General features: G+C 41.1%; 1 protein-coding gene across 4 annotated transcripts in view; it reads left to right on the top strand.

Annotated features, from left to right (window-relative positions):
- BRF1 (BRF1 RNA polymerase III transcription initiation factor subunit) overlaps positions 1–24273 on the top strand; it is a 225665-nt gene that overhangs the window by 109071 nt on the left and 92321 nt on the right. For 3 of the 4 annotated variants that reach the window (XM_038404984.2, XM_038404982.2, XM_038404983.2), the window contains exons 8-11: positions 8994–9120; positions 12303–12342; positions 12432–12524; positions 13316–13594. In XM_038404984.2, the coding sequence (XP_038260912.1) occupies positions 8994–9120; positions 12303–12342; positions 12432–12524; positions 13316–13594 (539 nt within the window). The remainder of the gene's footprint in view (positions 1–8993; positions 9121–12302; positions 12343–12431; positions 12525–13315; positions 13595–24273) is intronic. The other variant, XM_043517889.1, reaches the window with a different exon arrangement.

The following is a 24273-nucleotide window of genomic DNA, read 5'->3' as shown; positions in this document are numbered from 1 at the left end:
TCATGCTTTGAAATGTTTACTCAAGTCATACACATCAGCTAAAATGACAGTGTTATTTACTTTGACAAGGTAAATGTGACAGCTGAATATTTTCAGGGAGCTATAATTACAACTGTATTTATCATGAATCTATAAAACTTGATTGATGTTTTTGAAATAAGAGCACATTATATGGTATTTAGCTAAGGCAAAAAAAATCCCTTTGAATAAGTGTTTCCGTAGCCAAGGTTTTTTTCGTTCCTTTCAAGAATTAGAATCTTGAAATATCATTAAATGGAAGTGTCTGAATTAATAAGTACTTGCTTCACATGCTTAAATATCCTTTTTCTCATAAGAAGTAGAGTTTTATTTATTTTTAATTATTACTGTTTCTGTGCTGTATTGTATTAAGAACTGTTATCGCTTTGTGTAGATGGGAATGGGACTAGTTGTAGGTACTAATAGACAAAGTTAAAATATCATCTATACTGCTGAGTACTTTTCCCTGAAAATTTTTAAACCAAACTACAAATTGTAGTCGGTTATTAAAAATATTAGTATTTCTGAGCCTCCTGATTGTGCCTTACTATTTGATTTATTCTTCCAATTAGTTAAACTGCTGCTGAAGGGTGGATTTGCTCCTGGACCATGCCAATGTCTGTGGCAGAAAATGTGCCTTGAAGGGGTTGGATCAGGACAATGTGTTCTCAACTCAGTCACTGTGGTTGGTGTTACATGGTCATAAAAGTGGGCAGTGCAGTTTGGGGAGATGGTGTGGTCAAGGCACCTGGGCGAGATGCCCATTCAGTGTAAATCATGGCAGTTTTCTACCTATGGAGCCACTGCTATAGGTTATAGCTGTCCTCCTTCCCTGGGAGATAAATCCTAATCCTCTGTAGCACAGCTGCCTCTGACAGTGCAGGCTGGGTCAGTTTACCCTTTTCTCTGGGGACTGGGGTGAATTGGGCCCTACTTATTAGCCTTAGGGCCAATTAATCTGCCAATGCTATTTATCAGAACAGTAGTTCTCAGCAGGAGGCTCACAGATATGTGACATTAATGGGTATTAAGTGATTCAGCTTCTCCTTGCAGAATTGTTCATCTGATCATAAAAAGAAACCCATTTTGCAAGGTAAAAGCAACAAAACATAATGGTGACACAACAGAGCCTGTCACTTGCATTTAAAATAAGAGATCTTAATTACTTTCAACTTGTATATTTGGTCTAAAACCATTTTCTTTTTCTTTTGGCAGGGCTTCAGTAAATAACCTTAACAATCACTTCACAAGGCCTTGTAGCTTTGTAATTTGAGGCACAGAATTCAAAAGTACAACTCATCCTAATTATTAAACAAAATGTATTAAATATTTATAAACACACTGAAAATTCTGTTTCATCGCCAATCTAATTGGAATAATATTGATTTATATATTACTTCATAGGTTCAAAGCACTGTACAAATATTAACTAATTAGTCAATTTTTTATTTTCTCTATCAGTTTTGATGATACAAAAGAATTGGCTTTTAAATTCCTCAATATTTTTATTTGTTTATCCCTTACATTTATATCTTTATATAAAGCACCTGTCTCCACTATCTCCTTTTTTTCTTCAGTCAATATTTTCCCCCTTGTTTATCCAATTATTCACCTGTTGCATATTGCTAAATGCTAACTTTTAATCTCTTTGGAGCAGCGACACAGTGTTTGTCCAGTATCTAGTACAACAGGGCCCTGATCCCTGTTTGAAAATCTGAGGCAGTTTCTTCAATGGAAATAAATTTTCTTTTTAAACTTCAGTTCAGTAGTGAAACGTCACTTAGAGGGAAGCGGAACGTTTCACCAGAATTGTTTCAAAGCATTTGTAGTGTATCGATTGTAGTTTGTTAGAGAGAACCTCTCTGCTTACAGCAAAATTTTTCTGTTTACCAACCCCCCCACCCACACCCACCCACCCACACACACCCCAAGCCAACATTACCAAAAGCTTCTGCTGTTATAGATCTGGGTGAAATCATTGGAAGAAAAAATTGATAAATTGGCCCCTATGCTTACACTGTGGACTCTGAAACTTTCTCCAACCCAAGGCTGCATGGGTAACTTTCTGGAGAAGAAGTAGTCCATACATAGCGTGTATAAATCTGTGCTGATTGCAGCTGCCCCTATTTTCAGTGCAACGGTGTGTAGCTCAGACTTCAGGTCCAAGCATGCAGCATTCCATCTTGATCTGAATGTCTTCTGCCATCAGAGGTAGAGAGGTGGGCAGTTTGATGTGCAGGAGTAATACCAGGATGTGAGAGGACCAGAGATGCCTTCATAGCTAGGGAGGTGGGGTCACAAGGTTAGAAGTTCCATAATGTGAAATGCTGTACTAAGGTAAAGAATATTGAGGGAGAAGGTATTAAGTCTATTAAGGTCAAGGAGAATGAGGGAGAAGACAATGACTCCATTGAGAAGTGTGTGTTTGTGCTGTGGGCAGAGCGAAACCCACATTAAAATTGTGTGAAAGGTAATTGGAGAGATGAATTTCTCAAGCATTTTGGTTAAGGGAGGTACAATCGTATGTCAGAGTCAATCGAGGTTCTTTCAAGAAGATGTTGTGTGGAAGGTGACTTTTAGAAAACTGGGAGAGATATCGGAAGAAGAGGAGTTGTTGATAGTGGTGGTAATCCACATCCTTCTCCTGCATCATTAGCCATAGAGAGTCGCCAACAACCGCTTTGCTAAATTAAGAACTCGAATTTGAAAATATTTAATGCCCCCCAAATGTGTGTGAAAATAATTTCAAAGTGGTTTGTAAATGGATGAATCACTTCTAAAAATCTTCTCAATCCTCTGGACTAACTTCCTGCTTGGCTGTCCTTCCCGTGCCATGCAATACCTTAGTAGTTGGGTTGTCTGTTTCTGTTTTCATGGGGAAAAAGTTACCATTTTTTGTGGGTCCAATTTCATGTGTAACATTAAATTTAAACCTACTTCCTACAAAACTAGTAACAAATTACCAGTACATTTCGATATTTTAATTTCTAACATACATATACAGCATAAAAAAAGCAACCTATGTCATCAAGTCTCAAAGTCTGTGTCTGCAGCCTCGGGTTTGCACTACGGTGCTAAAAATAGCCATGTGTAGATGGGCTCTGAAACCCAGCCTCCTCCCTGGGCTTCAGAGCTGGAACGTCTACATGGCTATTTTTAGCATCATAGCGTAAGCCCAAGTCTGTAGACACAGGGTCTTTTTTTGTTTTGTTTGTTTTGCAGTGTAGACATACCTATAGAGTTTAAGGCTAGAGAGGACCACCAGATGATCTAGTCTGACCTCCTGTATATCATGGGCCACTGAACCCCCCCACCCCCCCCGGCCAATCCTCACCAAACCCCAAGTATTTCAGCTTTCTGGAGGCTAAGGGTATGTTAAACAGTTGGGAGAGCAATTCTCAGCATGGAGAGACAGACGCATGCTTGCTCTGCTCTAGCTAGTGCACTTAAAAATAGCAGTGTGGAGGAGAAGTGGGAATGCGGTGTGCTCAGGGAAGGAGGGGGAGGTGAGGAGGGCGGGGAGCTCAGCTGCCGGTGGGTGCAGAGCACCCACCAATTTTTCCCCATGGGTGCTCCAGACGCCCTTACAGGTGCCCTTGTTGGCACTTTTACATTGAAATTTCAAGAATCCAAAGGATAATTTGTGAAGTCAACGGGATTACTATGTGTAGTAAGTTAAGCACAGTGTAAGTGTTTGCAGGGCTTCAAAGTTTATGATTAACAACTGCATAAGTGTTAAAGCTTTATCTCAGTATAAGCACGTGTACAGGCATATACCTTTTCAAGGTGCTAATTTTTTAATACTTACTAATGATATATTCACAAATATATATTTTAAAAAATACATGATCATCATAGTCTCAAGCCAGTGAAATATTAGACAATTGTCTTTAATAATAATAAAATATAGTACATTAGTTTATTACATAAGTAGTAGCGTGTAAAGTGTGTAACCATTTCTCTGATATCTGCATTCAGTGCCTCTACAAAGTGGGGTGTATGTATGATATCGATGCATATATTGTGTGTGCATTAAGAAAAGGATGATGATGTAAAAATAGACTGATTTATTTAGCAAACACCTTGTAATCATGTCTACCCAATCTATCATATCACCTCTGTGCCAACTTGAAGTCTGAACCTGCCTCATGCTACTGAATACAATACTATGGGTCAACAATTCTGAAGGAAGCTCAGACAATAAATGATGGGGCACATATATTAATATTCTGAGACTTTACTAAAAGGCAAATCAATTGACTAACTCTTCAGATTCTACAGATCAGCCTCTCAAGTCAATCTGTTGCTCAAAATATTAGTAATGATATTTCAGCTTACAATTAATATTATATGGATGTGAAAAAATATCATTTAGAATTTTGTATTACCATGTTAAATATTTCTTTGTAAAAAGAGATCATACAAATAGTAATTAAGCATCCCTGTATACCATGCAACTTACAATGCAGTTTTCCTTTGGTATCTGATATAATATTCTGAACTCTGATTCCTATGTAACTCTTTCTCTTTTTGTTTGTTATGCACTAAAATACCCTTTAAAACATTTTAAAAAGACAAGTAGTAATAGACAACATAAAAGAAAATGTTAAAAGTACACATCCTGTGTATGCATCTTTAAAATTTCCCTCCAGAATCACAACGCTTTGTTCTTCTTTCCAAAGCTCCACCATTGCTACTCCAATGTGCCTTTCTTCCATGCTGTTCACTCCCCAGAATTGGAGTCAGGCTTTTGTGTATGTATAGGCAGTCAGTCAGTTGGTCGTGTATTAGTACTGGAAGTGTCTAAAAAATGTTTCTGGCCCTCTTCAGTCCTTGCTGGCAGCTTCAGCTGATCTCCCCCCCCCCCCCTCTTTGGGGAATAGGTGAGAGGAGTCTCATGGCCTTTCCTACCTTGTACATTCTATCCCTCTCAGATTTTGCATTTCCTGGAACTCTCAAAAGTGTTTGTAGTCTGTACTTTAAAAGCCCTTGAAAATTTGGTTTTCAGTGAGCGAATAGAAAAACTGAATTGCTAAGTGAGCAGCACTTGGGCATCCCCATTCTTCCTAGCTGTAGGTAGGGTTAAGAAATCCTCTGTGGAAGGTGTGCATAGGTGAAAAAATTTCAGTGCCCATAACTGCATGATAGCTGCCTTGGTTTCCTTCAGACTTGCCTTGTTTTTTATACTCCAGTAAGATCCACAAACCAAACCAAGTCTCAATAAAATTCTGCTGTTGTTGAGCTGTGCGCAACATTTCTGAATTGAACACAGAGGGAAAGTATATTTTTGTACATGTGTGGATTGAACAAAAACAGTAGAACAGATTTTGCTGTATCTTTTCCTGGGGGATAAAAGTATATGTGGGGGATGCCTGTTGGCACAGACCAAACTCTGGACAATTTTGGTCCCAAGGAATTTTGTTTTGAGATGGTTTGTCATAAACCATTCAAAAAAAAAAAAGGGGATGGGGGATGATTTATTGGAAGTTGCATTTCAGCCTTAACTCTAGTGGTTGTTACCGCTTCTGCTACAAAAAGAAAATAGTTGTCTGCCAAATTTCAAAAAGAAAAGGAGTACTTGTGGTACCTTAGAGACTAACAAATTTATTAGAGCATAAGCTTTCGTGAGCTACAGCTCACTTCATCGGAAGTGAGCTGTAGCTCACGAAAGCTTATGCTCTAATAAATTTGTTAGTCTCTAAGGTGCCACAAGTACTCCTTTTCTTTTTGCGAATACAGACTAACACGGCTGCTACTCTGAAACCTGCCAAATTTCAGTTTTTAATGCCTTTTTTGACTTGGTGTCAAGCCAAATAATATCTTAATTTGTACATCTACTTATTTTCCCTTTACACATAGCTTAAAACTGGCCACTCTCATTTAATTTTTCTTTAGATGAAAAGTGAAAACAAAATGAAAGTGAGATATAGTTTTATGTAGAATTTCATCTAGGAAATAAATTTTATTATGACAGAATTTCATACACCCTTGAAATTTAACATGCAACAGTTAAGGTTGCATCAGTATTTCTTAACTTGAAAACTAAGATTGTCATGTGTTTTGCAGTATAGACTACGGTGTTTTTAGCAATTTGTGATCTTGATGGCATATGTCAAACACTGACCAATTTGGTAAAGGCTGATATATTGTACATAATTGAAACAATGTATAATGGCAAGATATTTCAAGCAGGTAGTTAAGGAAAGTAGTTATTTATTTATATATAGCTAAAAAGTAGTGTATGTGCACATGCGTGTGATATATAATATCTCCTTCTCTCTCTCACTACACATTCTCTGAAGACTTGATGCTGCAAGTTCCATACAGGTGCAGGGTGCACCCATGTGGAACTGCTTGCAAGATTTGGCCTCAGGTAATAACCAAATTTGGGGCAGGAACCAAGTATATTTGTGTTTTGCACAGTACTTTGTTCAGTGGGGTCTGGTCCTGTTTGTGGCGTCTGGACACTAATATAATTATTTAGTATATGAATTTATGAACACTGTTCAGGCTGTGATAGAAAGGGTCTTACATAAGTGTTACCTACAAGAGGATGGCTGATCTTGTGGTTAAGGCACTTGGGAGGTATGGGATCAGTTTCTGTGCTGCCTATCTGATGCCTTGGGCAAGGCATTTAATCTCTCTGTGCCTCAGTTCCCATCTGTCAAATGGGGATAATAATACTTTTTTACCACCCTTTGTCTCTTTCCTACTTAGATTGTTAGCTCTTTGGCACAGGGACTGTCTCATGTTCTTTGTACAGTGTCTAGAACAATGGGGCTATGGGGGCTACAAGTAATATAAATAAGAATAATGCATAGAGGCATTGTGGTCTAGTGCTCTGTGTCCTTTGGCAAATCACTTAGCTAGAGCTGTCTGGAAAAATGGAATTACCGTCCCGTGAAATATTTTCAGGTTTCGGAAGAATGTTCATCCCAGTTCAGGACAAAAAGTGAAAAGCTGGACATTTTTCCTTCAACAAATTCTGAAAAATTCCATTTCAGGAGAACGGAAACAATATTTTTTGGCTTCCTGGCTGCCCATGTGGAAGGCACTTGTGAGTGGGAGAAAATGAAACTGACAAGAGCCTTCCTGGTGATCAGCTGGAGAGCCTTCATTTTGCATTCCCAAAGTAAATGTTTCCTATGTTTCTTTGGTAAAATTTGAAATTTTCCCATGGAGAATTTCAATCTTGTGAAAAAGGCATTTTCGGCCCCCCCAAAATCATTCCACCAGCTCTACACTTTACTGCTCTGTCTCATTTTCTCCATCTGCAGAAAGTAGTAGTAGTACTTAACCACCAAATGTTGAGATTGGTGGATGAAAATGCAACAGATTGGTCCTACTTAATTTCTTTTCTTTTGAAAGATTTCAGAGAGATTCTGTATTCTTAACATAGTAACTTCTTAAAATGGAACCACTGAACAAGTGCTAATTATATTATTACTATTTACTGTGTATATTTACAAGTATTCATATGTCATTTATTCAACGCACAAATGACCCCTTTTCTCCACTGCAGTCCATTGTCTTCTGTTTGGGAAGATGAGTTGTTTCAAAACTGTTGAAGTTATATTATTTGTAGACCTGCTTTGTGTAAATTAACGGTAATGTTAATATACTAAATAATTTTAAGCTTATTCCTATGCTATAATGATAAATACATATTTTAGTTTGGAAATTTGGTGAATTTTTGTTAGGATTAATAACCCTGATTTAAGTCGGCCAGAAAGTAGGCATTTATTTCTCCATGTGGTTTTTCCAGTTATCACCTAGAGTGATTGTGCTGTTCCAGTCCGGAGCAATAGTCCCTCTAATTTTTTTACATCCATGTGCGGAATGAATTTTATGTGCACCAATATGGAGGTGATGTGTGGTGGGGCCGAGGGGTTTGGAGTGTGGGAGGGGGCTCAGGGTTAGGGTGAGGGGTGCGTGAGGGCTCTATCTGGGGGTGCGGGCTCTGGGATGGGGCCGGGGATGAGGGGTTTGGGGTGTGGCAGGGTGCTCAGGGCTGGGAAAGAGGGTTTGGGTATGGGGGGATGAGGGCTCTGTCTGGGGGTGCAGGCTCTGGGGTGGGGCTGGGGATGAGGGGTTCGGGGTGTGGGAGGGGGCTCAGGGCTGAGGGTTAGGGCATGGGGGGTAAGGGCTCCAGCTAGGGCTGGAGGCTCTGGGGTGGGACGGGGATGAAGGGTTCAGGGTGGGGGAGGGTGCTCAGGGCTGGGACAGAGGGTTGGGGTGTGGGGGATGCAGGCTCTGGGGTGGGGCAATGTATTTGGGGCTTGGCGAGCAGACTGTCTCAAGGCTACGGCAGGGAGAGAGGATTCCCCCCAGCCCTCTCTTGCCGCAGCAGTCCGGGGCCAGGGAAGAGGCGCCTCTCTCCGCCGGGGCTGGGGGAGAGGCGCCTCTCCCCGCCTGTGTGGCCCTTGATAGCCTGCTGCGCAGCCACAGAGCTTAGAGGGAACTTGGGTCCAGAATCTCTCCTTGACAAAAACTTACTGTTCCTTACATACTGTATCTAATCAAAAGACAGTTTTGTCATGTATATGAATATTTATTTAGGAACAGATGAGTCCATCAAAATCATTCTGATTTTTGTGTAACCTAGTGGATAGGACACTGGATTGGGACTCAATAGACCTGGGTTCTAGTCCTAGTTCTGCCACTGATCTGCTCGGTGACCTGGGGCAAGTTACTTCACCTTCCTGTGCCTCAGTTTTACTATCTGTAGAATGGGGATAATTATATTTATCTCCTTTGAAAAGTGCTGTATAAGAGCTGGGTGGTATTATTATTTTTTTTTATTTATTTATTTTATGATCTATTTATTTGTTTGAGCCACAGTCTCTCGGGATGACACGCTTAATCTTTAATTTAGCAGTTTGTCAACTTTTGTAAAACTGCTTGTTTAAAAAAGAATGTTCTAAAAGATACCACAATAAAATATTGTGTATTTTAATTTTATGTATATATGTTAGGCTTACAGAATTTGAAGATACACCAACAAGTCAGCTAACTATAGATGAATTTATGAAGATTGACTTGGAAGAGGAGTGCGATCCTCCTTCATTTACTGCTGGTCAAAGAAAATTAAAGATACAGGAGGTGAATTCTATCAATACTTTGTATTTGGAGCTGCTTGTGGTTCTGTCTCTGTTTTCATCTTTGGACTTGATAGTGTGCCATGCCATAACTGACCAATTTAGCCTTAGCTATTGCTGCTTCTACCACCCTATTCTCATGGGGAGGGTGGGAGGCATAAGTGGTGGCATCCACAAACAAAATTATACTTTTTTTCTGTACTGGCTGGGAGATAGCCACACATTAGAACCAACAGGAGTTTTGTGGCACCTTAGAGACTAACTCATTTATTTGAGCATAAGCTTTCATGGGCTACAACCCACTTCATCAGATGCATAGAATGAAACATATAATAAGAAGATATACACACATACAGAGAACATGAAAGCTTATGCTCAAATAAATTGGTTAGTCTCTAATACTAACACGGCTGCTACTCTGAAACCTGACGTTAAAACCAACCACACATTAAAAGGTGCGGTAAGATTTCTTCCACACCATTTTCACTAACTCCTCCAGAGAATCAGACTCATCCAGATTCCTGTCAATAGTAGCCATAAAAGTCTCCTGTTGAGGGCCCAAACCATATCTGCAGTCTTAGCCAACCACTGCAAGAACAGGGGAAAGGGCAAAGTCACTGCTTATCTCAGTGCAAATCCGGGGAAGTTTGTGATTAAATATCATGGCAACAGCTGTACTCCTGTTTTTAGTAAAAGTACTTATTTTTGCAAGGCATTTACTGCTGAGCACCTAATTTTTATATTGTGGATTCAGGGTTCAGTACCCTATGACCAGTCTTCATTCCCACTGGGAAGAGGATGTTGGCATGAGTGCCAGATCTCCATTCTGAGCATGGTTCTCTCTTAACTACTTTTTGGTAGTTGTGTCCTGCCTACCTGCTCTGCATGAGTCTTTCCACTGTGCTCGCCACCTCATGCTAGTGTCAAGATTCTTTTTCCTTACAAAATTGGGGCCTCTCATTCGACCAGCTAAGCTGATTTTGTTGCATGTGAATCTTGAGGAGCTGCCTGATTTTTGCTCCTCTCATATGTGCTACATTCACTCTTCTACCCTACTTAGCAAAGGTCACAGCTGGAAAAGTACTTGTTTGTTAATTGGATCAAAAAATCTTGCAAATGTTGTTCTTGCTAGCGACACCCTTGGTTAGGAAATGAGGCATTACTTAAAATTTTTTCTAACTGCTTGTTATACAAAAATAAGTATTGGTATAACAATAAAAAAAAAATAACAATAATTGATTGCATAGAATTTGTTTTGTGATACAACATGCAGTACTTAAAGGCTGGTTTTATGTGTGACTTAATTCATTTGAGGAACACTGGCTTGACAAGTATTTTATATGAAAATATTCTGTAACAGTCCTAAATGTGGTTTCAAGTTATTTGCTACTGAAAGTGAACATCCTTAATATTGGTAATGTTATGATGTCCTCTGGAGACTTTACTCAAAAGCCTGGTTAGACAATGTGGGTCATATTTTTAGACTTCAGTCTTCACTTACATTCTTGCTTATGCACCTCTGTGGGTGGTTGTTTCCTGCCATAGCTTGTTCGTGTAGTGGTGGTAGGTTCTAACTTCTGCAGCCATGTGGGCTTTGTGTGTGCAGATTCTGTTACTTGTGTGCACTATTGTTAGCATTGAAATAGTGTGCATGTTCAGGGGAGGGATGTGTTTACTCACATGTGGAGACCAAGAGGAGGTCCCACTAAAAGTCTGTCAACAGATAAACGTTGCCAGGAAATAGAGCAAGGCTTTTTGAGAAATAGCCAATTAATAATCATAAGCACCAGACTGGTTTTATTAGTATAGTTACATAGAGGAGTATGTTGTGTGTGTTCTAGACGATTTTTAAAAATATCAGTTCTATATGGAGACGCTAGAGTACGGTTGACAGCTAGTGTCAATAAGGTTGACAGTTGAAAGCTAGTGCTCCAAAGTTTTGAAATTATTGGGTTTTTTTGGTTTTCATTTATTTTTAATTTGTAACATTTGAATGAAATACGTTTATAATCTGAACACTACGTTCTTCAAAGTTCTTGAGTACTTACAACTCCCATTTATGCTGTGGACGTTGTGTACCTCTGAAATCACCCAAAACAGGTTTTGCCCTCTATTATAAAATATTTTAGTATTTTTTGCCACCATCAGAGAGCACATAAATGTATCTAGGTAATTTGCAATAAACAAGAAAGAGAGGGTCAAATTCTCTTCGCTTATGTGAGTGTAGACAATGAAGTTGCTTCGGTGTACACAGAACTGAGTTTGTCAAAATGGAGGCTTGCTTCTTCTTAGCACATCTTTTTGCCTAATATTGAATTTGTGACTTAATCTGTTGGAGTGAAATTAATATACTGTTACAAACACAGGATTATTACTTAACCGCAGAATCAGTTTGTATAAAATACTATATTTAGTGTTAAAATACAGTTTGTTCAAAACATGACAGCATCCTGTTTTAAGATGCGATGTTCTGGACCACAATGTTAGAATTTGGAAGTATTTTTGTACGAGAAACAAGCTGGACTGTGAGGGGGAGAGAGTCCCTGTTTAAACGCAGGTATCTGAAATAGTAGTCTGAGAAATGCTAGAATGACTGTTAACATTGGGATGTTTCTCGTAGGCTGGATTTTTTTGATCCACCATGTTCACTTTGAGCTTTTATGGCCACAGATTCCCCTAGGAGAATTCCCCTTGTGTAAGGGAAATCTCTTCCAATGCAACTGAGCTCCCCTATAGCGCTGATCTTCTGCTAGCATTAACTCCATTATGGACTTTACGATGGTGATGGTAGTTAGAGTAGGCACCCAGCTTCTCCAACTTCTCCTGGGGGTGGATGGCCAAGAATCAGGGAGCTGCAACTGCAGCTGCTATTCTCCACTATGTCTGAGCTGTGCTTGAATAGAGGGGAGAGTCGGTGCCTCATTTTAGGTGAGACAGTGTGAAAGTTCCTCTCTGTCAGGTTGAGATATAGATTTAATCAGTACTTTATTTCAAACAACATTTTGATATTTGTCTTTTGTCTGCCTGGTCTGTCCTAGATTATGAACTCTTTAGAGAAGAAATGTACATTACCATCTTTCTATAGTACCATGTGTATTTAAGTTTCTTAATAAAGGAACAGATATTAAAAATGATTTAATCATAGCATATTCATATTTCATTCTGTTACTCATTTTTTCTTTTCAGCTTGAGAAAGCGCTGTCAAAAAAGCTTGAAGATGTTGAAGGTACAAGTCCCATTCAATACACTGTATCACTTGGCTACACCAAATAACATGAATGGTTTCTGAACTTTATTTTTATTTAATTGCCACAGGTGAAATATCAATTTACCAAGATGAAATAGAGAATGAATTAGAAAATAGTAGGCCAAAGGCAAAAGGAGTATTAGCAAATTTGACTAAAGATGGTAAGTCTATAAAAGACGATGAATATTTTAAAAGTAGCAATGGGGGTCAAATCCTACTTGCGTTATTTTGTATGATCTTTTATTATGCTTTATACGGCTCCATTTCTTTGTTTTGTATTTATATATATGCAGTTACATACATTATGCAGTGAATGTTAAGTGCAACAAAACATTTAAGTCTTGACTTACACTGGAGTTCTCTGAGGAATGGAATGCATATTGCCAGCCCACAAAATACCATGCTTCAAATATCAGACATCAACTTGAGTAGTACTGGAATTCACCAAAATTGTATACATTTTAAAAAATAGAACTATTGTAATGGCATGAATGTCTGTGACAAATTACTCTCAAGTGCAATTTAACAGGGATGGTGTTGGTACTTCAGATTAACATGAAATTTACCCCAAATCAGTGGGCATGTACCTTTGTGCCTCTGTATTCCCACATGGAAGGTTTTCACTGTACTGTTTATAGGCTGAATATTAGCTTTAATTATCATGACAAATATTTAGCTCTTATTACTAGAACTACTTACTTGCAGTATTTTGATAACACAATACAAGCAATTTTAAATTATTATTTTCAGAAGAGACATATTTTGAAAGCTAAAGCAATGATTTTAAAGCACATCTGGAAATTCCATATATTCATACAACGTACTGAAATACTTTGTTCTTCTGTATATTGTTCCCTAATGGTTTTTATTTTTTTAAGAGTGAGCTGCTCTTCATGTACTTAGTTTAGTTACAGATGGTATGAAGTTATTTGATTTCCCCCCCCCGTTACAGAATCTATAGAAGATAATACTGCTAGCGTATTTGGAGAGGAGGAGGCAGAAGATGAAGAATTGGAAGCAGCTGCTAATCATTTAAACAAGGACTTTTGTAATGAACTTCTCGATAAAGATAGATTAAAGAAAAATGAAGGAAGAGAATGCAAAAATGGAAATGAAACTCCTGTATGGCCACCTGCGCTAGAATCTCTGCTTGGCCCACTCCCTACTGCTGCCAGCCTTGGGATAACAGAGTCTATACAAGAGTGTATATCCACTAAGGATCGAGACCACAGTAAGTACAAGATTAATGTAAGCTGAAATTTAAAATAGAAATGTCAAATTTATGAAAACTGTTGTGGTTTCACTGTTTAATTTCCAGTTACTTGCATGGTTGCTGACTTAGGAATTCTATGAAATGTAAATGTTATAGGAGGAGTGTAGAAACATAGGAATTTGCAATCTTGATCAGACCAGTAGTTCAACTGGTCAAATATTTTGTATTTGACACTGGCCAGTACCAGAAGTTGCTCAGGAAGGTTCAGGATTTATATCCCTTAAACGTAGTAAAACAGATTTACCTTGATATGATAGCTGATATGGATATTTCAAACATCACAGTCATTATATTGTTGTATTTGATACTTTCAATTAGCAATGTGTAACAAGTGGCTTTTTCTTTATAAGTATAATTGGAAACGAAAATCTTAAATACCCGTGGTAACTTTTTTTAGTTCAAAAGAGACGCAACATTTTTCAAGAAATACCTTATTGGATCAAATAAGGAAGCTGTCTCCTTTTGCTTTTAGTCAAGAATCAGTCTATTATATTTAATTCATTCTTCAGTGGTTTGTAAAGTTGCAAATGTTCAAAATACTTGGCATACAAAGTAGCGTATGCTTTCCCCCCCTTGATATGCATTTTTGTTAATACCTTGTTTGGCATGTTCTGTTCCGTTTTCTCTGATCCCTGAAACCTTTTTATAGAATGGGACTTGAATGGACAGCATTAGCTGAATTGATCAATTGAAAATTTCTATTTTGCATGAGTCACAGAAGGCTACTACACACAGCCAATGATTCAAGGAGGTGTATTTGCCTTTTTATATGTAAGCTGAAACTCTATGGAGCATTTTTTTCCCCTTCATGAATCTCAGATCTGAACATATTTGGTGATGATCTCATTTTTTTCTATATTATAGTACATTTTCTGTTCCATAAAGCTTATCTGACTTTGAATCTGTTTAGTCAGCAGATTCAATGAGTAGATCCAACTAAATGGACTGTGTTTTAATTTAGCTCTTATAACAATTTATGTGAGTTATTCAAGATAGATGAAGCTATCCTACTCCACATCTAGACTGAAGGACCACACAAAATCAACCTCATACCATGTCACAGAACTGCAGCTGATCAGTATCATTTATTTTCCCATATTATGCACAAGCTAAATGATGTAGAAAAAATTGATTGTTTAATTAAAATTAATGGTGGGAGGAATAGATGGCTCACACTATTGGGATATGTATCATTTCACCTCAAAATCAGTGGTTCAGATCTAACAGAGGTTAGTAGTAGCTGAAAATTGTTGCTGTCTGATGGTTGTTCAATGACCTCTGAAAAACAAGTCGGTGGTTTCAGTCCAGTTCTCAGTGAACATGTCCGTATAATGAAAACCTCAATTGGCACTGTCATTGGCAATTTTAATGGAGGGTCCAAGTACTGAATGAATTTGAAGATGGAACTAATCTGTCACTCCCAGATACGTTCCTCCAAGTCGGGCTTGAGGTTTGTGGGCAAAGAAATGTATGGCAGCTTGGTCTGTGACTGCCTGTGTTGTACCGGTTCTGTAGAAAAATAGAGGTCTATGGTCTCTGGAGCTGCCAGATTCATTTAATTTTTACAAATGATCAACTAGGTTTTGGTATGTTCATTTTAAAAAATATCCCTCTGGAAAGTCCCAACTCCATTGTGACAGGGATTCAAATTTCCTTTATGTAGTATACCCAGAATGAATAAAAAACTTAAATTTAGGTGTTACAGTGGGTTATTGTTTTGGTTGTAGCCTTTAGTCCTTCCCAAAGCTGATTCTTTTGGGTTGCAGGTGCCATATGTAAATCTCTAGCTTCAATGGAAGGATATCTCTCATCCTCCTCACCCCAATTACCTTACTTCTCCAAAAATCTCTGGCGTAGGTCCCCTTAAAGTCCTTTTACTTGGCTTTTACATGTGATATGTCAACTTATGATTGTGTCTGTTTCAGCTGTTTAAGGACATCTCTCACTGATGCAGCAGCAGTAGAAGACTCCCCAGAAACTGCTATTATAGACCAGACTTAAATGCAATGCTTAGATATTGAAGGACATTTAGGGTTATTCCCCAATCTGCAATTATCAATGCAATATATGTGTGAATTTTTTATGGAAAGCACAGTATTTGAGTGAATTTGCATCACAAAGAGAGCACACTAGGGTACTGCATTAATGCAGTTAAGAGGCAGTATAATGCTCAGTAGAAGCAATACATTAGATTGTATTGTCTCTAAAAATACTTTAATCAAGAGGGACGTTTCAGTTGGGTTTCTTTTTGAGTGTTTACAGTTGCTTCTATCTTGTTGTTTTGTTTTTTTTATTATACAAGGTATTAATCATAGAATCCTGCCCAAGGCTGATTCTTTTGCTTTGGATCTGGCTATCTTAATTATCTTAAAAGTTTCTTAGAAAACCCAGATTCTCCTTGTTGAATATCTTATCAGTAGCAATGAAGTACATGCTCCTGCATACTAAATGAAAACATGAATTCACCCACAGTGAGGCTTTGCGTATACCCTGTTTGTATATTTTAGTGAAACGCTTATAATTTGTAAAAGGAAGGGGATACTATTTTCTGTGAATGCTGATCATACTGTTCTAAACCATAAAGACGCATTTATTGCAGAACTCATGAGCATTGAAGTCCTGAGTGAATTGTGTTGTATCATAGCTACCCAACAGGTGCTGGAAATGGAGAAGATCTGGTAGGTCAGCTAGTACATTTCTCTGCCAAGGCAGGATTTTCACTTGTAACATAGTTTCTAGAATTTTGTTCATTCTGGTTTTAAATGTTCCACATAATAGGGTTTCCATTATTCTCTGGGAGATTGTCATAGTCAAATACCAAAGACTTTATTTTCAAAGCATTTTTTCTGGTATTCTATATAAAATTTCTTTGTAATTTATTTTCCTTTACTCCTACTTACACCCCTTTGTACCACCCTAAATAACTCATCATCTTCCTTAGTATTTACAGCCTTCATACATTTGTAGGCTATTATCCTGTCCTCCCCTTGTTGTGATTTAGCACAAGTTGTGCTTGTCTCAAAATATTTTGGCCAAGATAGAAAGTGAGAAAGGATTGAAACTAAGTGCGGCAGAGGGAAAATGCAAGGCTTAAATTGTACGCCAAATTCATACAAATTATCTTTGGTATGCTCGTTGATATATTGTAAATTTTCATGAGACATCATTGTAGGGCTACATTAGCAAACAGTGTAGTATGAGCAGGTGGTAACATGCTGCTGCACCTCCTCATAAAAGTAAACATCTTTTATAATCAAAAATAACTTTTGCAAGTACCATCTTGTGCCTACCCTAGCGAAGTGACTGTAAAGTACAGATTAAAAAAAAAAATCCATGGCAAAGTTTTTGTGCTCCCTGTTACTGGCAACCAATTTTGTCATTTACATACAGTTCACTTGTATTTATGCCTTCATTCGTACTGTTGATCTCATCCAGTACGCACTGAAGTCAGAGAATTTTTCCATTGACATTAATGGGTGTTGAATAAGGCCCTATGTAAACAGCTACCCCAAACAATGGCCTTTTGTAACAAAAAATGAACTAATATTAACTCTATTTTGTTCTTATTTTGTCATCTTTTTGTTTGTCTCTTACGTTTTGTTTAAATGTCATACAAAAGAAACTAACAAGACTTAAAAATTAATAGATTAGTAATTCAAGGGAATTAAACATTAAAAACATTGGGTTTATTTAGTCTGGAGAAAAGAAGACTGAGAGGGGACATAACAGTTTTCAGGTACATAAGATTGTTACAAGGAGGAGGGAGAAAAATTGTTCTCCTTAACCACTGAGGTTAGGACAAGAAGAAATGGGTTTAAATTGCAACAAGGGCGGTTTAGGTTGGACATTAGGAAAAACTTCCTAACTGTTAGGGTGATTAAGCACTGGAATAAATTGCCTACGGAGGCTAAGAGCAGGTTAGACAAACACCTGTTAGGGATGGTCTAGATCAGTGGTATTCAACCCGGGGCCCAGTTAGCCCACAGTTGTGGCCCAGCTGAAGTCCTGAGTAAATTGTGTTGTACACAGCTGCGGCCCAGCTGTATGCTAAAGGCTGCTGGACCTGTGGGTCAAGGGTGTGGGCTGCCCCACCACCTGGTGTGGTGGGGTCCAGGGCCCTGGCTGTCCTGCCCCATACAGCGGAGTCTGCGCTCGGGGCTGCTGGGCTACAGTGCCCTGCGCAGCGGGGTCTGGGCTCAGGGCTGTGCTGCCCTGCTTCCAGGCGGCATCTGGCGGGGTCTGGGCTCAGGGCTGCCGCATGGAGGGGCTGCCCTGCACCTTGGGTCTGTTCCTGGCCCAACTCCGTAGAGGGGTCTGTGGGCGGGCTGGGGCTTTGGGCTTAGGGGAGTTTGGGGTGAGGTGCCATGGTTCTCAACCTGTGGCCCATAATGATAAATAGGTTGAGAACTACTGGTCTAGATAATACTTAGTCCTGCCATGAGTGCAGGGGACTGGACTAAATGACCTCTTGAGGTCCCCTCCAGTCCTATGATTATGAAGAGCTGTTAAATCGTAATTACTTACATATATGAAAAATAAAGCTACTAATTTATTGTCCCATGTATATATTAAATATACGTGGTCATCAGGTTGACCAATTATGTTTCCAGTCCCAACTATTCTTTCTTTATCTCCGATTTAAGTATGCAATTGTTTTGATGGCTTTAAGCACCTTCTGTTGAAAGTATTAAAATGTGTGATCACTTAGGTGCACAATTGCTAGCTTTATCTATGCAACATGGGGAAATCATTTTAAGAATTTGCCTTTAATGTATTCCCTGTATGGGAGCATTTCATTGGAAAATCTTTTCTGTGGAAGGACTTGTATCTTTACAATTTTTGAGAAGTGGGTGATACATCTTTATGCAAGCAAACCTTTCAAATCTGACCTTCTATAATTCATGTATTTGGCAGTCTTGATAGACTATTGTATCTGTGATTGAGCCTTCCTTATGTTGTTAATGAGATGTGAAGATCTTGCTGCAGACAGTATGATAATGTCAGGTTTCAGAGTAGCAGCTGTGTTCGTCTGTATCCGCAAAAAGAACAGGAGTACTTGTAAAAAGAAAAGGGGTACTTGTGGCACCTTAGAGACTAACAAATTTATTTGAGCATAAGCTTTCGTGAGCTACAGCTCACTTCATCGGATGCATTTGGTGGAAAAAACAGAGGGGAGATTTATATACACAGAGATCATGAAACAATGGGTGTTGTCATACACACTGTAAGGAGAGTGATCACTTAAGATGAGCTATTACCAGCGGGGGGGAGGAAGAAAACCTTTAGTAGTGATAATCAAGGTGGGCCATTTCCTGCAGTTGACAAGAACATCTGAGGAACGGGGGGGGGGGGTGGGGAAATAACATGGGGAAATAGTTCTACTTTGTGTAATGATTCATCCACTCCCAATCTCTACTCAAGCCTAAATTAATTGTATCCAGTTTGCAAATTAATTCCAATTCAGCAGTCTCTCCTTGGAGTCTGTTTTTGAAGTTTTTTTGTTGAAGAATAGCCACTCTTAGGTCTGTAATCGAGTGACGAGAGAGACTGAAGTGTTCTCCGACTGGTTTTTGAATGTTATAGTTCTCGATGTCTGATTTGTGTCCACTTATTCTTTTATGTAGAGACTGTCCAGTTTGACCAGTGTACATGGCAGAGGGACATTGCTGGCACATGGCATATATCACATTGGTAGATGTGCAGGTGAACGAATCCCTAATGGCGTGGCTAATGTGATTAAGTCCTATGATGGTGTCACTTGAATAAATATGTGGACGGAGTTGGCATCGGCTTTGTTGCAAGGATAGGTTCCTGGGTTAGTGTTTTTATTGTGTGGTGTGTGGTTGCTGGAGACTATTTGCTTCAAGTTCAGGGGTTGTCTGTAAGCGAGGACTGGTCTGTCTCCCAAGATTTGTGAGAGTGAGGGATCACTTTTCAGGATAGGTTGCTTTGCATGCAGATTTAAGTACCTGCAGTCCACAGGTGGCAGGTATCAAAGGCAGGAGAAGACTAAGCCTACTCAAACAGCCTGCATGGCCCCACCCCCAGTCCCCCTTCTGCTTCTCGCTGCGCTCTGCTGCAGCTCTTCCTTGCCATGTAGCCAATGGCACCGGAACCGGGGGGGGGGGGGAGCCATAGTCCTCCCACTTTTTGAAAGTGGACAGGCCTGACCTGTCCACTTTTTCACCGGGCGGGCCTTGCCCCCTTACCCTCCTCTTGCCCCTGAAGCCCCGGCCAGGCCAGGCGAGTGCAGAGCCCATCTGGGGAGCCCTCCCCCGGCAGCTGTGGGGAGCCGTGGTGGACCCTCCACCTGCCCGGGGGTACAGGAAGAAAGTCTGTGACTCCGTGCCGGCTCCCCACAGCTGCCTGCACAGCTCTTCCTGACCTGGCTCTGGCTGGGCGGGGGCAGGCCAGGCCTTGGAGCTGCAACCCGGCTACGGTAGGAGCTGTGCTGGTAGCTGTGAGGAATCGCGGACCTGCCACAGGTGGGCAGGGTGCCCCTCCCGGAGCCGTGTCGGGAAGAGCTACGCAAGCAGCTGTGGGGAGCCTGGGTTCCACCACCTGCCCTGGTGGGGGACCTGGGACATGGACAGGGGGCTGCTTTTGCCTCCACGTGGCCCCGCCCCCCACAAGGAAGGGCTCTGGTGCCCTTGCCCTGGGCTGGGGCTACTGGGGGCTGGCCTGGGACTCAGGGTGACTGGAACCGGTGCTTGTGCCATCTGACACTCTGGGGCTGGGGGTCATGCTGCCTGCTCGCCCACCATGCTGGGGGCTGCGCTCAGCTGCCTGCCTGCCCGTCTGCTGCTCCGGGGCTTGGGCTGGGGGCCATGCTACTTGCCCACCCGGGCGCTGGGGGGGGGGCAGGCGCACAGGTGGCCCAGGGCTGGTGGGGACACAGGGGGACGGCTCTGGGTTCTCGTGGTGGAAGGGGAGTGGGAGGGGTGGAGCCCTGGGCAGAAGAGGTGGGCCAGCCAGGGACTAGCCTCCCCAAGTCCGTGTTCACCTGCTGCCCATGCTGGAGTCTTTGGTATAAGTTACAGATGCATGATTTTCTTACTTAACAGTGTATGTCAGTTTTATGTAAATCTTGTGTACAGTGTATATAATTTTACAAAAACACCAGTGCACCCCTGTCTACACAAACAGCTGTGTGCACGTTTTCATTGAAGAATCTTGCATATTTCTGAAAGACTGAGATGTTAGTTGCTGGCCAGGGGTTGCTGTAGAACTCATTCTTCCCTCACTGATGCTGCAGCTGAGGTTGGAGAAGAATCTGTTCCAAATGAGAACCTCAACTCAGTCCCCACTAAACACCCAAGAGATACATGCTTCAGAGGCTGTGCATCCCCACACCAGCTTGCATCAGTACAGCTTTCAGGAGGTGGGAAGAAACAACCAGTTCAGCTGGTGCCATGCTGCTATTCCTTTGCAGGAGGAGGAGAGGAAGTACAGAGCTGCCATGTCCTGCTGCCACTGCTTTAATGATTCATTAGGGAGAGGTGTGCAAGAGAATAGAGTGGAGCACTAAAGGAGCAAGGGGAGGGACACATAAACAGTCCTGGAATCAAGAGAAGGGTTGGGGGAAAAAAAAGTGGAATAGCTCAGCTTTCATATGTATAGATTATATACTATCTCCTGTCCCCACTCCCACCTTTGTGTGCATGTATATTTCTGCGTTACTATCCCACCCCCAATAAAACCCTGTCTTGCGAAAAAACAAAAGCAATTAAAACTGAAATTGTTCATTAGGGAATTGTAGAAAATGTATAGACACTACATGGAAGTTTCATTGAAACTGAAAATGAAAATATAACTGGTTAGAAGAATGTTATTTGAACAATTTGAACTGTTATGGTCCACAGTTCAGTTCAGGGAGTCCTCATGATCTCAGTTGCTATTGTGAATAAAGACTTATTAACCTAGGTCAAGAAGCCACAAAACTTGCCCTTGGAAGAAGGTAATATAAGAGTGCAAGCAGTATTTTGCTGGGGTTAGCTACTGGGGTGAAGTATGATGAATGATAAATCAATATGCAGCGTTAGAAAGTATCTTGGGAATTTTGAATCTGCCTTATGTATTATGAAAAGGTTAAAATAATCCCTGTTTAAGGTAGTTTACTTTGGTACAGCATGTGCTCATTCCCTCTTCAACTGCTGAGGGAACTGCATAATCAAGAGCCCTGGAAATAGCCAATTTAAGTGAGTTGCCAGTTATGTTTGAATATTTTGGTGTGCTTCTATTTTGCTTTTTTATTCTGCATAAATTAGATGTTAATAGAGAATTAGATATTAATAGAGAATTCTTCTATTAATGAGATTGCTCATATCGATTCCAATTAGGTGTGCATGCGCCATGTGCACAATTGTCGGAAAGTTTTTCCCAAAGTAGCACCTGTGGGGTTGGCTGTGGGGCCCCCTGGAGTGGCGCCTTCAATATGCTCAATATAAGACCCTGTCTACACGGTGCCTCCTCAGTTCCTTGTTACTGCCAGTGACGGTTGTTGGAACTGTAGCGTCTTGCTTTGCAAGCTCTCCATGTTTCTTTATAGATTCATAGATTCATAGATACTAAGGTCAGAAGGGACCACTCTGATCATCTAGTCCGACCTCCTGCACAGCGCAGGCCACAGAATGTCACCCACCACTCCTATGAAAAACCTCACCCATGTCTGAGCTATTGAAGTCGTCAAATCATGGTTCAAAACTTCAAGGAGCAGAGAAGCCTCCCTCCAGTCAACCATGCCCCATGCTACAGAGGAAGGCGAAAAACCTCCAGGGCCTCTCCAATCTGCCCTGGAGGAAAATTCCTTCCCGACCCCAAATATGGCGATCAGCTAAACCCTGAGCATATGGGCAAGATTCACCAGCCAGATACCCAGGAAAGAATTTTCTATAGTAACTCAGATCCCAGAAGCTTCTCTTCTGAACTGTTTGTATTTTGTAGTTGTTCAGTTCTTAGTTATTGTAGTTCGAGTTAGTAGTTAGCTAGCTGTTGGACTGGGGGGAGGGGGAGTTACCTTCCACCCTGACTGTGTTTTCTCTTTGTGGGACTTACATGCCTAAGTCCCAGGGGTTCAAGTCCTGCAACAAACCCAAGCCAACAGGCGACCCTCATGATGCTTGGTTGAAGTGTCTGGGGGAAGCACATCAGTCTGAAAAGTGCAGGATTTGTAAGGGCTTTTGCCCCCGAACCAAGAAGGAGCAGGACTTTAGATTGAAGCAGCTCCTTATGGAGGTGGCACTTAGACCACAACCTGCACTGGTGTGGCAGGATCCGGCTCTGAGTTCCTTGGTGTGCAGTGGCGGCACCGCGAAAGGACTCCGGTAGAGACCTTCAGCACCGTAACTCCCTGGCACCGAAGAACGTAGGACCGGCCCAACACCAATTCTATTCACCAGTGCAGAAGCGGGCACCAGAAGCAAGGGAGGAGTGATTCCCCCACTTCAGAACTCCCCATTTATTTGAATGCAAAGTTTACTCCACGGGGGGCTTACAACTCAGGATTGCCAACCAGCAAGAGTTTTAACTCTTGGAACTCTGTGCTGAAGTTTAGAGAGCTGGTTTGGGACAGTTGTCGAGGAGGGCAAGGTAGTAGCACGGACCTCTTTACAGGCATCACTGTGGACTCGGCAGCGCACACCTTGTCCTCAGGGATAGCTATGCAGCATAGTTCATGGTTACAAGCTTCAGGGCTCCTGCCCAAGGTTCAGCAAACTATGCAAGATCTACCCATTGACAGGCTGGGCCTATTTGCCAAACAGACCGACTCCGGACTGCATAGCCTCAAAGGCTCCAGGACGACAATGAAATCTTTGGGTATGCATACCTGGCAACCCAATGAAAGCTGTTTAAGCCCAAGCTACAGCAACAGCGCTCGTATCCTCCTTGTCTGAGGCATGATTTTTACAGGCACAGGGGTAAGAATGGCAAATATAAGCCTTCCCATTCCCTATCCGGACAGGGCCAAGGCCCGACTAAGCCTTCGTCGGGCTCAAAATAAACATTTTGAAGGTGTACCCGAGGACGGAGCACCTGTCTCTACACCGGATCCTTCCTCATGTTTTTTGAACAGTCTATCCCACTTCTACCATGCGTGGTCCCAAATAACACCAGATCATTGGGTTCTTTGCATGGTGGAAGTGGGATATTCTCTTCAATTCTGCTCCTACCCTCCCTTCCCCGTCCCTCTTCTGACAAGCAACTCCTATTCCAGGAGGTGCAGGCACTCCTTGCTATAGGGTGGTGGAGGAGGTTCCTCAGGATCTTAGGGGAAAGGGATTCTCTTTCTGCTACTTCCTAATCCCCAAAGCTAAAGGAGGTCTCAGACTCATTCTAGACCTGTGAGGACTCAACAAGTTCATGGTGAAGTTGAAGTTCCGCATGGTTTCCCTCAATACAATTATCCCTTCTCTGGATATGGGAAACTGGTTCACCACCCTTGACATGAAAGACACATACTTTCACATAGCAATTCACCCTGCTCACAGATGCTTCTTAAGGTTTGTGATCGACCAAAACCATTATCAGTTCACAGTCCTTCCCTTCAGCCTGTTGACAGCTCTACAAGTGTTCACCAAGTGCATGTCAGTGGTAACAGCCTTCCTCCAAAGGAGGAAGGTGCAGTTATACCCTTACTT

Source organism: Dermochelys coriacea, chromosome 6 (genome assembly GCF_009764565.3).
Source record: "Dermochelys coriacea isolate rDerCor1 chromosome 6, rDerCor1.pri.v4, whole genome shotgun sequence".
Taxonomy (NCBI): Eukaryota; Metazoa; Chordata; order Testudines; family Dermochelyidae; genus Dermochelys; species Dermochelys coriacea.
This window is presented reverse-complemented; position numbering and strand designations above follow the sequence as displayed.